This window comes from Coffea eugenioides, chromosome 5 (genome assembly GCF_003713205.1).
Source record: "Coffea eugenioides isolate CCC68of chromosome 5, Ceug_1.0, whole genome shotgun sequence".
NCBI lineage: Eukaryota > Viridiplantae > Streptophyta > Magnoliopsida > Gentianales > Rubiaceae > Coffea > Coffea eugenioides.
In genome coordinates, this window is record NC_040039.1 from 16,145,504 (window position 1) to 16,160,986 (window position 15,483).

Below are 15,483 nucleotides of genomic sequence, written 5' to 3' on the forward strand. Positions count from 1 at the left end.
TGGCTTCGGCCAGTACAGAAACGGAATGGCAGCTGCGTTCTTTTTCCAGCTCTTTCTCATCAATTTTCTTATTTTTGGCTCCGTTGGATTGTTGTAGTACAAGCCATATGGCTTTAATCTAGAAGACTCAATTGTCTTGGGCATCAAGAACCATCAAACGGTTCTAAAAACAGATGAAGAAGGGGCTTCATCCGCATCGTCCAGCCAAGGGTTGGAGGGTTTAAAAGGCAAATGTAGCGAGGGTTTAGAAGAGAAGAGGGTGGTAGAGAGATATAGAGTGACGGCAGAAGCAAAAAGTGAAGAAGAAAAAATTGAGAGAAAAAGAGCGAGCAAGAGCTAGAGAGTTTAGGAGCTGAAAAGAAGAGACGACTGAGAACAAAAAGAAGAAAGCTTCGGGTAGGGCTAGAGGAGAAGAAAACTGGGAAGAGAGTGAAGAGAGGATCTGAAGTTGCAAGAAGGGTTCGGTGTGAGAACCTGAAATTTTCTTATTTTATATTATTCTACTAGCTTAATTAAGTATTTATTCACCCATTTTCTCTGAATAATTTATTTCAATCTTTTTAGACCCAATTACATGGAACTATGACTTACTTATATTTTTAAAATGACTCGTTTCAAAATTTAATTTTTGAAAGCTCGTTAAGTGAGATTAGTGAATACGTGTTTGGAAACAATAATCGATTCGAGGATACAATAAGCTTGAAAAATTGGAGACTTGTACATTAGTCTTGAAATAGGTATTTTTATGTTTAAGTGTTCGATTATTAGTTAGTGAAGCTATCGTTATAAGAATTTTTTGAAAGTTTCGCTTTATCGCGCACAAATCGGAGGTACGCGTTTTCACGCGCGCGATTAATTGAGGGATTTAAGACCATTATTTTTAGACCATTGAGAGTGAATAATAATAGTATGAAAATAAGTGCATTAGAGGTATATTGCTCAAGTGAAACAAATTCGAGAGGAATCGAGCACGAAACGCGCGCGTGCGCGCGCTGGGAGAAGGTTGACTTTTGAACGAATTTTGGCCACACATTCTTAGCTTCTCATGGAAGCCATCACACCAGATCAAACCCTTCTTTTCTCACCTCAAGTGCACGGCTGAAACTCTCATTTTCTCACCTCAAGAGCCGGCCAAAACAAGAAAGAAAAGAAAGGAAAGAAAACTCTTCATTTCTACCTCAAATCTTACTCCAAAATCACCTCAAACTTTAACCACACTTTGCAATCTACTTGGAGAGCAACTCAAGCTACAAAAGAGCTTCAAATCCATGGTTTTTCTTGAGCTAAGGAGGACCGAAATTTCTGCCTTGAACATCTAGGAAAGTAAGTGACGATCAACCTTGCAAATCTCGACTTATGGAAGTTGTTTAGCACTTATGAGTTCATAATTTCTTATGGGTAGCTTTATTTATGTTGGAAATTTGGTGTGTGGACTCTATGAACTCCCACTATGGTTGGATGGACTGATTTGTTATGTTTTGATGATATTAATATTGGTTTAGTGCTTAATTTAGTGGAATAATGTTGTGTTGTTGGTGGAAACTCAAATGGGAGTGAAGGTGAAAATTTTCTATTTTTGCCCCTGTGTTGTCCGTGACCTTTAGAGTAATTTTTCGTGGTTCTAGTGACTTGGTTATAATGTATATATGTTGTGTGGGTTGTGTAGAAAGTTTCATCAAAAAATAACGTGATTTGATTGGCCAAATAATGTGTTTTCGGAAATCAGCAAAACTGGAAATTTTTCCCGTAACTGCCCTGGCAGTGTTCTTGTTTTAGCTATAACTTTTTAGTCCGATGTAGAAATTGAGTGCCATTTATGGCACTGGAAACTAGACATTCCCAGCTTTCCAACAGTATAAAATGTACATTCTGGTTCCACCTGAGTCACCCATACCAATAGTTTAAACATGACTGTCCTGTTTCACGTCTACACTGGGAGCTCTGTTTTGAGCAGCGAATTGATGCTCAAATGTGAGCTAGTTGTGGACAAATTTTGAAAATTATTTCTTCTAATAAATTGTAGCCTTATGAATCTAGTTTTCAATGCCACCAACCATGCTCAATTTCGAGTTGAATTGAGTGATTTATGACCAGAATTCGAAACTGACTTTGTGGGAGAAAACCCTCATGTTGGACAGATTTGTAACCAATTTTGATTTGAGACTTGCTCTTCGAAATTCTTGGTTTAAATCCCCTACCAAATGTATCATGGATCCTTATTAGACCTGGTTAGCATAAATGAGACATGTTTTAAGCATTTTATTGGCCAAAGGTTTGAGAAAAAGAAAACTAGTGGTGCAAGGCAGCTTTGCCTTGAAGATTTAGAAACTTTGATGGTTTTGTTAACCAACTTTCTGAAAGAATTTTCCTATGAAATTTGGTAGAGGAATAGCCCTTATATGGTAGTGTAATACTGATAATTTTGGTGCCAATCCGAGTCCATTTCGATACTCGAACAAAATCCCAAAGTTGGTACTTTAAACCTGGAAATTGCATCATTGTCTCAAATTTCCAGCAACTTTGAACTACTATATCTTGGTGCTCAAAACTCCGTTTCTTGTTCCGCTTGTTGTATTTTAAACTTTAATTGTAACTCTAATTGATTTCCAAATTTCAGAGTCTAGCTTGAATTGTATGAATTTTTCCAAATTTTCAAACTTTGTCGAAAATCAACCCAAATCTGTCTTGACTTTCTAAAATAGCAACTTTGGGCTAAATTTCAAATATCTTCCAACTGGAATCATGGAAAAGTGTCTTCTAGGAACTTTTAGTACTTTGGAAGTAGTTTCCAATGGCACCAAGTTTTCTAATTGTAGACTTGTAGAGAATGAAATATGATTTTTCAAAGTATGGGTGACAAATCTGAAATTTCCGAACTTGAAGGAAATTGAGGGTTGCGAACCCTCTATTTTCCTTCGATTTTGCTAGACCGTTTTACACTTGATTTCAAAGATGAAAATCAGATTTTGCTTGTGTTTTAAAACCTCATTTTTGAGTCTCGATTTACGAGTAATTAAGGCTCATTTTCGTGAAATTTTCTTAGATTGTACAAGTGTGCAATGTTTCTCGATAATTAAGGGTTTTAAGTGATAGTGTGTAATAGACAATTACTGTTTTCTCAGGTGCTCAAGGAGACCTTCAAGAGGATCTCGAGGGGAACACCTAAAGGCTCGTTGACGCACTTACTCCCTTGTTTCGATTGGTGAGTGTCAAGTGCATGAATTTGTTGCTAAGTGGTTAACTGTTTCTTATCCGTTATACGAATTTGAACTTTGTGAGACGAATGTGTACTTTACCGCACTCGTTCTTCTTCAAATGAAATTATATTCGCATTTGGCTATGTGAATTCATATTCGACTTGTACTTAGTAATGTGGATGTGATTCGTATTTGTGATTCGCATACGTGATTCCTATTTATGATTCCTATTTGGAATCGTCGATTTGAGCGTTGCTCATCAACTTATATTCGTATTCGTATTCGGGGGACGCCCAAACTCGTTGGCTAACTTTGCGAATCGAGCCAGCATGGGCTTGGTCGATAAGCTTAGCAAACCATGAGATATTCGTAGAGCGTGATCTATTGGAGAGATCTTGCTCGGCATTACTCGCGCAGTATTGCCATGATATACTCGAGTATTATCAAAAACTTTGATGAGCGGGCCCGGTAAGGGGGTGTAACGGTGACGGGATTCGAAGTAAAGTGGTGTATCTACGGATTTTATACTTATGTGGTTGACGGAGTGTCAACATGAGATGTGATCAAGACTTCGACTCGACTACGTGGAATTTAGTTCCTGAGAGTTACAGTATCCTTGAATTGTTTCTGTTTATTTTTCCTATTCGAAATGTAAATTATTCGGACTTATAGTTTTACTTACTATGTAATTTGTGGCTACTTGGATTACATGTTTGCATGTGTGTTTCTTGGCCTCACTGAGTATTGGCTCATCCCATTAGTTTGTTTTCCTTAACAGGAACTCGATTGGAAGGAGTTAAGCAAATGCCGACTTGACGCACTTTTGTATTGGTGTTGTAATTGTAATCGACTAGACATTTTGGAGGTTGTATATTTTGGGGAAAGTGATTGTAAATTTGAAATTGTGATGTAAGACTGGATATTTATGTATGGAAATGACTTCGTACCTTTATTCCGACTTTCATTGTTAGTATTAGACTAGGTTTGAATTGGATTTGTCTCGAGTCCTGGCAAGAGCTGGGCAGGAGTCCTGCGGATACCCTTTGATTCGCCTTAGGGAGAAGTGGGGGCGTCACATTCGGCTGAGAAAGGAAGGGAGGAAAAATCTGAAAAAAGGTAGTTTCTTTCTTCTTCTTTTTTCACGCATATGTTGTTGGGTCTGCATCAAAAAGTTGAAGTTGTTTTGCGATGCTTCTTGTCATACTTGCTGCCATTCATGAATCTGGTTGGGTTTGGACTGGGGTTTTGAGGCAGAAATTTAGGTCTTCTATAAGATTGTATCATGGTCTCTTGCTTGAGTTCATGACTGGTGTACGTATACTGAATGAATGAACCCAGAAAGTGATTATATTACAAACCCATGAACTGAAGAATAAAATTTTTGAGAAAAGATTGCATTTTGGGACTGATTTTTGTATGTTTAGACGTTGAAGGTTGTTGTTTTTCTGGCTTAAGATCGAGGCTTTGATGCTTGGTAAAGATGTTAGTTGGGTTTGGATGAAAAGCATGAACACAGCGAGGGTAGAGAATTGTAGCAGGGAAAATTTCAGAATGTTATTTCGATGCTTGCATGCCCTTTTTGTTCAATCTTCGTGTTTAAATCCAGAAATTTCATGTTGCAAAGTGAGAAGCTTAGGTGGTGATTTTGTTTGTTTTAGTTCAAATGGGATTCGACCCTATTTGCAAGCTGCATTTGTGAATGCCGCATGTTACAGTAAAAGAAAACCAGAAAGGAGAAAGCTACAAAAGCTTCATGGTCCTATTCTAAGTTTCCTTTTGCATGTTTATATGTTAAATTCCAGTGGTCTTACTATTTAAATTGAAGTTCTTAGTTTGCTTGAAGTCATTGGTTTCTTGCAAGCAATGCTCTGGTTCCTTTTTTTTTTATGGTATAGAAAGTGGCGATTCACGTACACTATCTTGCTGGCCTGCTATGTTTGAGAAAATAAGCAAAATAAGATGAATTCCCAGCCTGGGCTACGTGAAATGTTGGAAAATGCATGTTTTGGCCCATCTTTACTATAGTTCTCCTTTGCTTGCATGGTCAGCCTTGTGTCAATGATGGTTGTATAGAATGCTTGGTCTTTGTTTAGAACTTTATGCGAGTTTCCTGGGTTGCTGAAAATCAAAATTTTAGAACTACAGAAGGTTTGTTCGCGGGGAAGAGAAATTTTGCTGCAATATGGCGGAAACCCTCTGCCTTGTTGCAGCGGTGTTAATAGATTCCTTTCCTTGCCTTTGGTTGCTGATGTTTTGGTTGTTTGAAGTGTTTGACTCGTTTGTTAAGAGGTCTTGAGCCATGGTTGGTTCAAAGTAGTTGTATGAGTCTTTTTACCGCAAGTTTCACTCTCTTCTTTGCTGCATTTTTTTTTATCCAATTGCTTTGTTTGAATCTTCAAGGACAGATTATGCTTGGGGATGTTAATGACAATGAATTGAAGCTTGGCATTTTGGTTTGAATGTTAGATTAGTAGAATTTGTTTGAGTATTTGCATGTAAACATATCTAAGTTGAGGTAGAAAGAAGTAAAAAGCTGATGTGTTTATCCTTATGTATCTGCTGTTTTCTTCTCCCTAGCAGCCCTTTAAGTGAGTTTCATCATCTAATTTGCTAGTTAATCTTGTTCTGCAAAGGGGAGGTTGGATGAGTGGTGTTGAGTCTACATGTTTGGGTCTAAAAAAACACTTGAATCATGTTCGAATATTTGCTGGAAAATAAACAACCAGGTTGCCGAACCATTTTTGCATGAATGTTTTTCCAAAATTTTGCATGATATCTTTCTAAGTTTTCGCTTGTTTGGATTGTGGTGGTTATGTAGTTTGTTGCTTAGTCTAAAGTTGTGATGTTGGGTTGAAAATATCTAATCAAAGTTGTGTATTTGAATCGGAAATCTGAGTTTGAAAACAAAGTGCAGCAGGTTTCAGTTTCGGTTGCTGAAGCTTAATAGAAAGTAGTTGCAGAAGCTTGTTGTCTTCGTAGTTTGCATGAAAACTTGCATGAAATGTTCCAAAAATTGTATTCTAGTCCCTTGTTTCTTGGTTAATTTAATCACTTTTATCCCTTTAACATGTTATTTTTTTCTTGGTATGCTTTCATGTGATTTGTGGACAGATTCTTCATGAATTTTAGGATGAAACAGTGAAAGTTTAATCATTTTGAAGAATTTATAGTTTGAATTTCCATTCGATTAAAATTTTAGATAATTTTGTCGTTTAATCCTAATCAATTGGTTTCCATTCATCTTTTGCAAAGTTTTAGCATGTGATTGTGATAGGTCCCATCTTAAGCCATTAAATTTTAGTATTTCATTTTTAAATTCTTAAAACTTTTTTATTTGGGACCATGTTTGCTTTATTCCGTGTTTAATTTTCATTTCGTGTTTAATTTTCACTTTTGTGTTTAATTTTCATTTCATGTAATTAATTGTTAATTAAAGTGATGCCTTGACCCTTTTTATTATTTTGGAGGGTAAATAAATAAATTCGTTTCATTAGGGCCCCAACTCAAGGGAGGTACACTCTATCCCTTATTTCTAATTTATTTGACCCTACGTGCCCCTATGTGACTTTTGTGTAAAATTGCATGCTTTTTGAATATTCTCATTTATTTATTCATTTAGTTACTTTATTTGTTTTTTATTTTATATATTTATTTTAATTTAATTTGTAATTATTTGGGAAGGCATTTAAATGGCAAGTTGCAATAGTTAGGGGTTCAAGACCTGTATTTAGATAGAATATGTAATAGTTAGGTATTTATTTTATTTATTTCGTTTTTCCCCTTAGATTGTAGTAGGGCCCCCTAATGTAATAGTTAGGGCTTGTTTGCTTTATTTGCTTGGTATGTTTTGCATGCTTAGGTGTTATGTGTTATCCGCTTTCTTAGGGTCTTGCATTTAGATATCATGATTATGTGTTACGTGTTTATGTGATATTATATGTTTACTTGCTTTATTATACTTTATATCATTTGTTTAGTTATAATCGATGTGTGACGTCACTACACTAGTCCAACGCTAGTTGTGGTCCTTTGTTTCGATTTCCCATTAGTCTAACGCTAGTGAGGACTCATAGATGTGGGTTAGTCCAACACTAGACCCTTAGGGCCCATCCATGCGTTAGAACATGATTGTGTGATAAAATCATTTCATCTCATGCATCTTTTTCATTTTTTAGGGTTTTTACCACTTTTGCATGAATTTCCCTTATACGTATATCCCTTATCCCATGTTCCCCTTATATGTATATCCCTTGTCACGTATTTCCCCTTATATGTATATTCTTTACCCCTTTGTATAAAAACATGACATTAGACTTGCATTTCATATAAGTCTTAGAACTAGGTTAGTACATTTGCTTGATTAGACTAGGAAAAACCCCTTGAGTATGGGATATGGACGAGTTTGACTTTCTAGCTTTAGCACGCTCATATTCCCTCTACGAAAGGGAAAATTGAGTCACGAATATTAGTTCCCCGTACCCGCTATGATGCATCCCTTTAGGTCATGTATATTTGTATATTATTATTTTCCTTTTTCTTTTCTTAGAGTCTCATATTTTTACATTATTCGTAACCTCTTCAAAGAGTCTGTAATGGGCATCACAATTAATGTGATTGGCATCAATTAAGCTTTGAAGAGATATTTTGACCCATCGATACCCTCTTAGGTTTAGGGTTTGCATTCATATAGCACATCCAAATGTGATAAATCTTTAGATTAAAATAAGAAAATCTTTGACTAAACCACGCAACTAGCCTTGGCTAGGTCAAAAGGGTGCCTCGGATTTTTATCCTTGCCTTCCCTTTCTTCAAATGTGACTCCCAAACCTTTTTCTTTGATTTTCGTAGACTTGGAGTCGTTTATTATTTTTTTTCTTTAAAAATTCAATTTTTAGGTGACTTGGTACACCTTAACTCGATACCAAATGGCGACTCTGATTTTTTATTCAAAACCCTTTTTAAACTATCAATTTGGACCAAAATCGTCGCATTTTAAACCCCATTTTAGGCCCTCATCATTTTCTTTATTCATTTACTAAAAATCAAAAATCATTTTTAATCAAAATTAATCTCTTTATTCATTGTCTAGATTCAAAATTCATTTTTCACTAAAAATAAATCAAAAATCCATTTTCTACAAAACATGTTAATTTTTATTTTTAAAATGGGGCGCGACAGAAAAGATCAGTTATGTGAGTGGCATCGTCCGTCTTATGACATGGAATGAAATGAGTCATTTTAGAAAATCTATCAATAATGACAAAAATACTATCATGACCCCTTTTACTCCTAGGCAGACCAAGCACAAAATCCATTGAAATGTCAACCCAAGGTTCCGAAGGAATAGGTAGAGGTATATACAAACCGAAGGGTTGGAGCTTGGACTTGGCACGGTGACAGGTAATGCAGCATGACACTACTCGCTCCATATCCCGCCTCAAAGTGTTGGCCAATAGAAATGTTCCTATAAAGCACTCAAAGTGTTGGTGACACCAAAGTGTCCCATCAACCCACCTCCGTGAGTTTCACGGGTTAGTAACTTACGAATAGAACATGACGGAATGCACAATTTATCATTACAATACATAAATCCATCATGTATGAAGAACTTACCCTGACCCGACTTAGCACAAGACTTATAGATAGCAGAAAAATCAGTGTCGGTATCATAGAGCTCTTTGATGAGATCAAATCCAAGGAGTTTAGCATCAAGTAGAGCAATCAAGGCATACCTCCTAGATAGTGCATCGGCAACGACGTTGGTCTTGCCAGCTTTGTACTTGATCACATAGGGAAATGACTCCATAAAGTTGACCTACCGCATATGTCTCTTACTTAACTTGTGTTGAGACTTGAGATGCTTTAACGCCTCGTGGTTAGTGTGGATGACAAGCTCTTTCGGCCGCAGGTAATGTTGCCATGTCTCCAGTGCACGAATCAAAGCATAGAACTCCTTATCGTAGGTGGAGTAGTTCAAAGCAGCACCATTCAACTTCTCGCTAAAGTACGGGATCGGCCTTCCCTCTTGGATCAACACAACTCCAATTCCTACACTAGAAGCGTCACACTCAACCTCAAAAGTTTTATCAAAGCTAGGTAAAGGCAATAAGGGTGCATGTGTGAGCTTGTATTTAAGGAGTTGGAACGCCTTCTCCTGAGCTTCCCCCCACTCGAATTTCACATCCTTCTTGATAATGGTGGTCAGAGGGGCAGCAATAGTACTGAAATCCTTCACGAACCGACGATAGAAACTCGCAAGGCCGTGGAAACTCCGAACTTCACTCATGGTCTTGGGCACGGGCCACTCGTTGATGGCCTGAACTTTGCTCTCGTCCACTCGGATGCCCTGTGCAATAACCTTATAACCAAGGAAAACAAGCTCATTAGTGCAGAAAGTACATTTGTTAAGGTTAGCGAATAACCTCTCCTTGTGCAATACGTCAAGAACAGCTCGTACATGTGCTACATGTTCCTCAGAGCTCTTGTTGTATATCAAAATATCGTCAAAATACACAACAACAAATTTACCTAAGAAAGGTCGAAGCACATAGTTCATAAGGCGCATAAATGTACTTGGAGCGTTAGTTAAACCAATGGCATAACCACTCATACAGACCATACTTGGTCTTGAACGTCGTTTTCCATTCGTCACCTTTCTTCATGCGGATTTGGTGGTAGCCACTCTTAAGATCAATCTTAGTGAAAATGACTGCATCATACAATTCGTCAAGCATATCATCTAAGCGAGGGATAGGGTGACGATACTTAACTATGATGGCATTAACGGCGCGACAGTCTACACACATCCTCCAAGTGCCCTCTTTCTTTGGGACGAGGATGACTGGAACTGCACATGGGCTCATGCTCTCGCGAGCCCAACCTTTTTCTAAGAGCTCATCTACTTGCCATTGGATCTCCTTAGTCTCCTTAGGACCCATCTTGTAGGCCGGTCTGTTTGGCAAGGATGCTCCAGGGACGAAGTGAATCTGGTGCTCGATCCCTCTGAGTGGTGGTAGGCCACTTGGGATCTCATCTGGAAAAACGTCCTCAAATTCCTGCAACAAAGAAGAGATTTCAGGAGGTAAGTCATTGAGTGCCTCATGAGAGAGTAAAATCACTTCTTTGTAATATAAGACATAAACAACTTGCTTGGACAAAAGTAATTTGCGAACTTCCCTGTTCTTTGCAAGCAAGCTAGGGTGTTTGTCCAATCGACCAGATGTACCAGGGGTGGATGTCCTCTCGGCCGGTGCTTTAATGATTGCCTTAGAATCGGGTGACTTTTTTGCCACCTCTCGGTCATGTTCCTGTTGCAATCGCAGTTGGTCTTCATGCACCTGCTGAGGTGTGAGAGGAACATGTGTCATCTTCTTGTTGTGGTGCAAGAAGGAGTATTTGTTGGTATAGCCATCATGAGTGGTCTTCTTGTTATATTGCCATGGCCGTCTCAACAAAATGTGAGAAGCTTGCATGGGAACGACGTCGCAAAGGACCTCATCCTGATACTTCCCAATCCGGAAAGGCACCACCACTTGCTTGGTGACTTTGATATCGCCACTCTCATTGAGCCATTGCAAGCGGTATGGGCTAGGGTGCCTCAACGTGGGCAAAGAAAGATGATCCACCATGAGAGTACTTGCTAATTTGGTACAACTACCCGCGTCAATGATGAGGCTACATACCCTTCCTTTGACGTGACATCATGTGTAGAAAATGTTGTCGCGTTGGGCCTCATCCACTTTTTGACTTGGGTCATAAGAGCCCGGCGAGCTACCAGAGCAACGCCTACTTACTCACTGGTGGTCTCAACCTCGACCTTGGAATCTTCACCTTCATCAATCAGTGGAGGCATCTCAGCGAACTCATCCTCGTCATCAAATACGACATCTCCGCTCGGTAGGACAATCATGGTACGCCTATTGGGACATTGGGAAGTAATGTACCCAAATCCTTGGCATTTGAAGCACTTGTCGTGGCTTCGTGGTTTGGTGGAGTCGAATGAAGGCTTTGGAGTTGCCTTTGGTGCTTGCTTGGGTGGCTCGGTCTTAGGAGTAAACTTAGACACCCCGGCACTGGGTCGATCCCGCTCAAAGGTCGGATTGCCTCTCCAAAGAGGCGTGGCCTAAAGCTAGGGTTGCGGGGGTTACCCCTCCTCTTAAGCCTCCGCTCAATCTTGGATGCCTTATCAATCAATTCAGGCATATCCACGTAGTTTTGTAATTCCACCAACTTAGCGATCTCAGGCCTCAAGCCGTTAAGAAATCTCGCCATGGTAGCCTCTCTATCCTCCACAATGTCTGCTTGAAGCATGGTGATCTCCATCTCCTTGTAGTAGTCCTCCACATTGTGGCTTCCTTGAACTAATGTCTGGAGCCTCTAGTATAGATCACGGTAGTAATGGTTGGGTACGAACCATTTTCTCATAATGGTACGTAACTCCTCCCATGTACTAATTGGCCGTTCTCTATTGCGGTGCCTGCTAGTGCGCTCCTGCTCCCACTAGACGATAGCGTAATCGGTGAATTCGAGAGTTGTCGGTTTGACTTTTTATTCATCGGTGTAGTCCTGGCACTCGAATACCATCTCGATTCGCTGTTCCCATTCTAGGTAAGCCTCTGGACTAGACTTGCCTTGGAATGAGGGAATCTTGATCTTGACCCCTTTTAATCCGTCGTCTGTCCTCCGGTAGTCCTGCTTTGGCCGACGGATGAAGTCATGCCAACTCCTCGCAGCTCGATGGGCAGTGTTGGACCGAGCTTGAGAAAGCTCCAATTGGTCCATCCTTTGGTGTATGGACTCCATAGACTCCCTAAGCATGCGTTTAAACTCCGCCATCAATGTTAGGTTGTTCAATTTGGGGTCAAATTTGGATGTGTCACCTCCGTCCGACATAATATATGTAACCTGCAAAAAGGTTAGTAGAAAACAAATATATATTTGCTTCACTCACTCCCTCGCATGTCTTACACTCAACTCTCGTGTATGTCACTCACAGGGCATTCTAATAATCTCACCAATGCTCTTAAAACCTCTTGATAGCTTACCTTGAAGAAAATAGAACTCCTCCCAGGCAAACAATCAACTTCCAATTTTGGGTCGCGAGAACGTGGCAATCCTCAATGGAATAGGGACGATTGACTCGAGGGACACAATGAAATGGAAAGACTCAAATGACAATAAAGGGATGACTAAGACACAGACAGCAATGAAAACAAAGACGCGACCAAAAAAGAGAAAAAATACTCTTTTTTTTTTAGACGCAAGCTGCCTTTACTTGTTTAGTAGGTCTGAATGGCCTTCTAAAGGAAGGGATGGCAGCGGCAATCTACCAAAATGTAGGAAAGGTGGCCGAAAAGAAAAGGAAAGAAAAAGGCTAAGGAAACCCTCAATTGTAGGAAAAAGGGTGGCATAGGCTAAAAAGTAGGAGTGGAAAACCCTAAAAAAAATAGGAGAAGATGATTGCTAAAATGTAGGACTGGAACCCCTAAAAAGTAGGGGGAAGGGCGGCTAGAATATAGGGACCCAATTCAAGACTAGGGAACCAACCAAGATTAGGAAACTAGTCAAGATTTGGAATCCAAATCAAGGATCACGGCTGGCTGTGTGCTATTAAAGCACAATTCTCGTGAAACTCAACCCACAAGACATCAATTAAGCTCGACAATTCTGGTCTCAAGGCAACTTGGCAATTCGACTTTGGCTCAAGACAAGGACAACGAGTTATGGACAATCAAGATGGTGCAACTAACCCTTCTCAGGCTCCCCCCAACGGGTTACCCAAGATATTCCAAAGAAAGACACAAAGACTCCAAGAAAACCCTTCACCACAGCTTGGGAGTACAAGAAATTTTTCACTAGACGAATGAAACAACTTCCCAAGCCTCAAAAGGTTCAAGAATTTCAAGAAGTAGTGGACCAAAACTTTTGATTTTGTTTTTGCTTTGTAGTTTCGGACACACTATGTAAGCTTCGAATAAATTGGTAATAAAATTTTGGAAATTTCTAACTTGGCCTAATCAATGTTGCTCGCTGTTTTTTTTTTTTTTTAACAACGAAACACAAGGTGCGGCTGCTAGGGTTTTGACCTAGATTGGCCGCAACTGAATTTTTGGTATGGCCGAAAAGGAAAACAAATCAGATTACCTTACTTGCCAAACGTATTCACGATACACTTGGTTGTTTCAAGAATTCAAGATTTGTCAAGTTTCCACTCTAGTGCTTCAAGAAATTCAAGATTGATGCTAGAATCAATCAAGAACTTCAAGATTCACCAAAACTTGTGGTATACTCCCCAAAAAACGGCTTACAACTCCAAAACAGTCCACACGGTCGCAAAGGTAGCAAGGACAATTTTTCGAACAGCCCACAATTTTCTCCCAAACAAGGATGGCAAACCCTAATTCGGACAACAAGAGAATAGGTACGGCAGCCGCTTCTTCTTTTGTCTTTTTTTTTTGACTCAAGAAACCCTAGAAACCCTAAAGGCTCACGGCTTCACCACAAAGTGCGGCAGCCCCAAGCATGCGACACAACAATAAGAAACACGATGAAGAGACACGAACCACAACACACAAACGAAAACGAAAGCGGACAGGTTATGACACACGCACAATGAATGACGCAACAAGAACCACAAAACAGAATTTTTCAACACAAGAACAAGAGTAAACAAATGCGGACTTACTTGGACAGATTGTAGACGCTTGGACAGAAATTTTGACACCAAAAACAAGAAAAGAAAACGACACCACAAGAGACACAACTAATGACACAAAGGAACAAGAAACAAGGGATATACGTGATACCTTCAACTAGTTCTGATGCCAGCTGATACGAACGGCACCAACCTTGTGATGCAACCCGTACAGAAAGGCTAGGATCTAGAACGCAGGGACTCACGTTGATGACAAACGAACGCAGCGGAATCACCTAAACCCATTGATCACGTGGTCAACGAACCTCGGTATTGGTAGAAGACGCCACAATCTAGCGCGGTCCTAGATTGATAAGTCGAATTGAATACCTAAGAAATGATTCTAAGATATTCAAGGATGCTTCAATGAAGCTTTGAGAGAACTCTCAAGTATTTTTTTATTAATCATCAAAAACTAAGTCATTACAACCGAAATTTCTTCCTTAAATACTAAACTAGTAATAAAGACTAATGGGCCAAGTGACTCATTAATGTGGCCCACATGGCCTAGCCCATTGACCCAAGGACTAACAACGACTAAGGTCCAAACCACAAGTTAGTTGGACCTCTTTATTACACTCCACTAAACTAATAATGGGCCATGGACCCCTTAGCCGAATCATGGGCTTCTAATCTTCAGAGATGGCCGAAACTAGGACAACAAGCCTAGCTTTGTTGAGGCCCTCGATGGCCTTTGGCTCTCCACTCGACTCTTGGGCCGCACAAACCAATATTTGTAGTGCCTCATTCAGTCTCTTCATGCGGGCTCGTGTCATAGGCCCCAATGGCACCTTCACTTGCTCGACGTGGATAGCTCTATCGACCTCCTCATCATCTAGTGTCAACAATTTAGATTATCACCCTCTCCCTACCCCTAATAAAATACGTTAAATAATCATGAGAAAAACTTTGAATTATATTCAAGGGGAGTGAGATGCAAAGAGAATTTATATTAAGAAGTTTTAGAGAAGGCAAACACGCAGACCATATTTCACAGGTACCAATAACAAACCAATAAAGTCATTTATACATTCAACTATTCACAATCGCATTTATCCAAATGCATAACCATCCATCTTGCATTCATATAGTAGAACAATAACTGAAAACGTAATAAAATATTTATCTAATTCTAATCATTAGATGGTCAAACTTTAAACTATTTAAAGTTTCCATTTTTGGAAGTTCAAAATTAAGGATGGATCCTACCCTAGATATAGTTTTGATTCCTCAGATGATCTAGCCTCGTATACATCTTGCAGTGGATCCATTCAAGAATCCAACCAGAGTTCAACACATCCTACATCAATTCATAACGTTGGGTGACTAGGGTACCATTCTGCCCATGATTTGGTGTTGGATCCAGCCTTAATCTAGATGGATTTGGCACAAGATCATTTTAATTCTAGGCAATTGAAATTTTGTTTATTTAAAAACTTTTTAAAAATTTTTGGATAACAAAGTATTCAAAAACTTTCTTAATTTTAACTATATTAAAATGTTTAGTAGTTTCCAAATTCTATTGAGTCACCAAAACCAATTGAATCCAAATTAGAGACCTCACTCCACAAGGAAACTAGTTTCCTATGAAAC

General features: G+C 39.2%; 1 protein-coding gene across 1 annotated transcript; it reads right to left on the minus strand.

Annotated features, from left to right (window-relative positions):
- Positions 1–8,661: 8,661 nt before the first annotated feature.
- On the minus strand, positions 8,662–9,003 carry LOC113771225. Its single transcript, XM_027315833.1, has one exon. The coding sequence runs from the start codon at positions 9,001–9,003 to the stop codon at positions 8,662–8,664; it is 342 nt and encodes a 113-aa protein (XP_027171634.1).
- Positions 9,004–15,483: the final 6,480 nt, after the last annotated feature.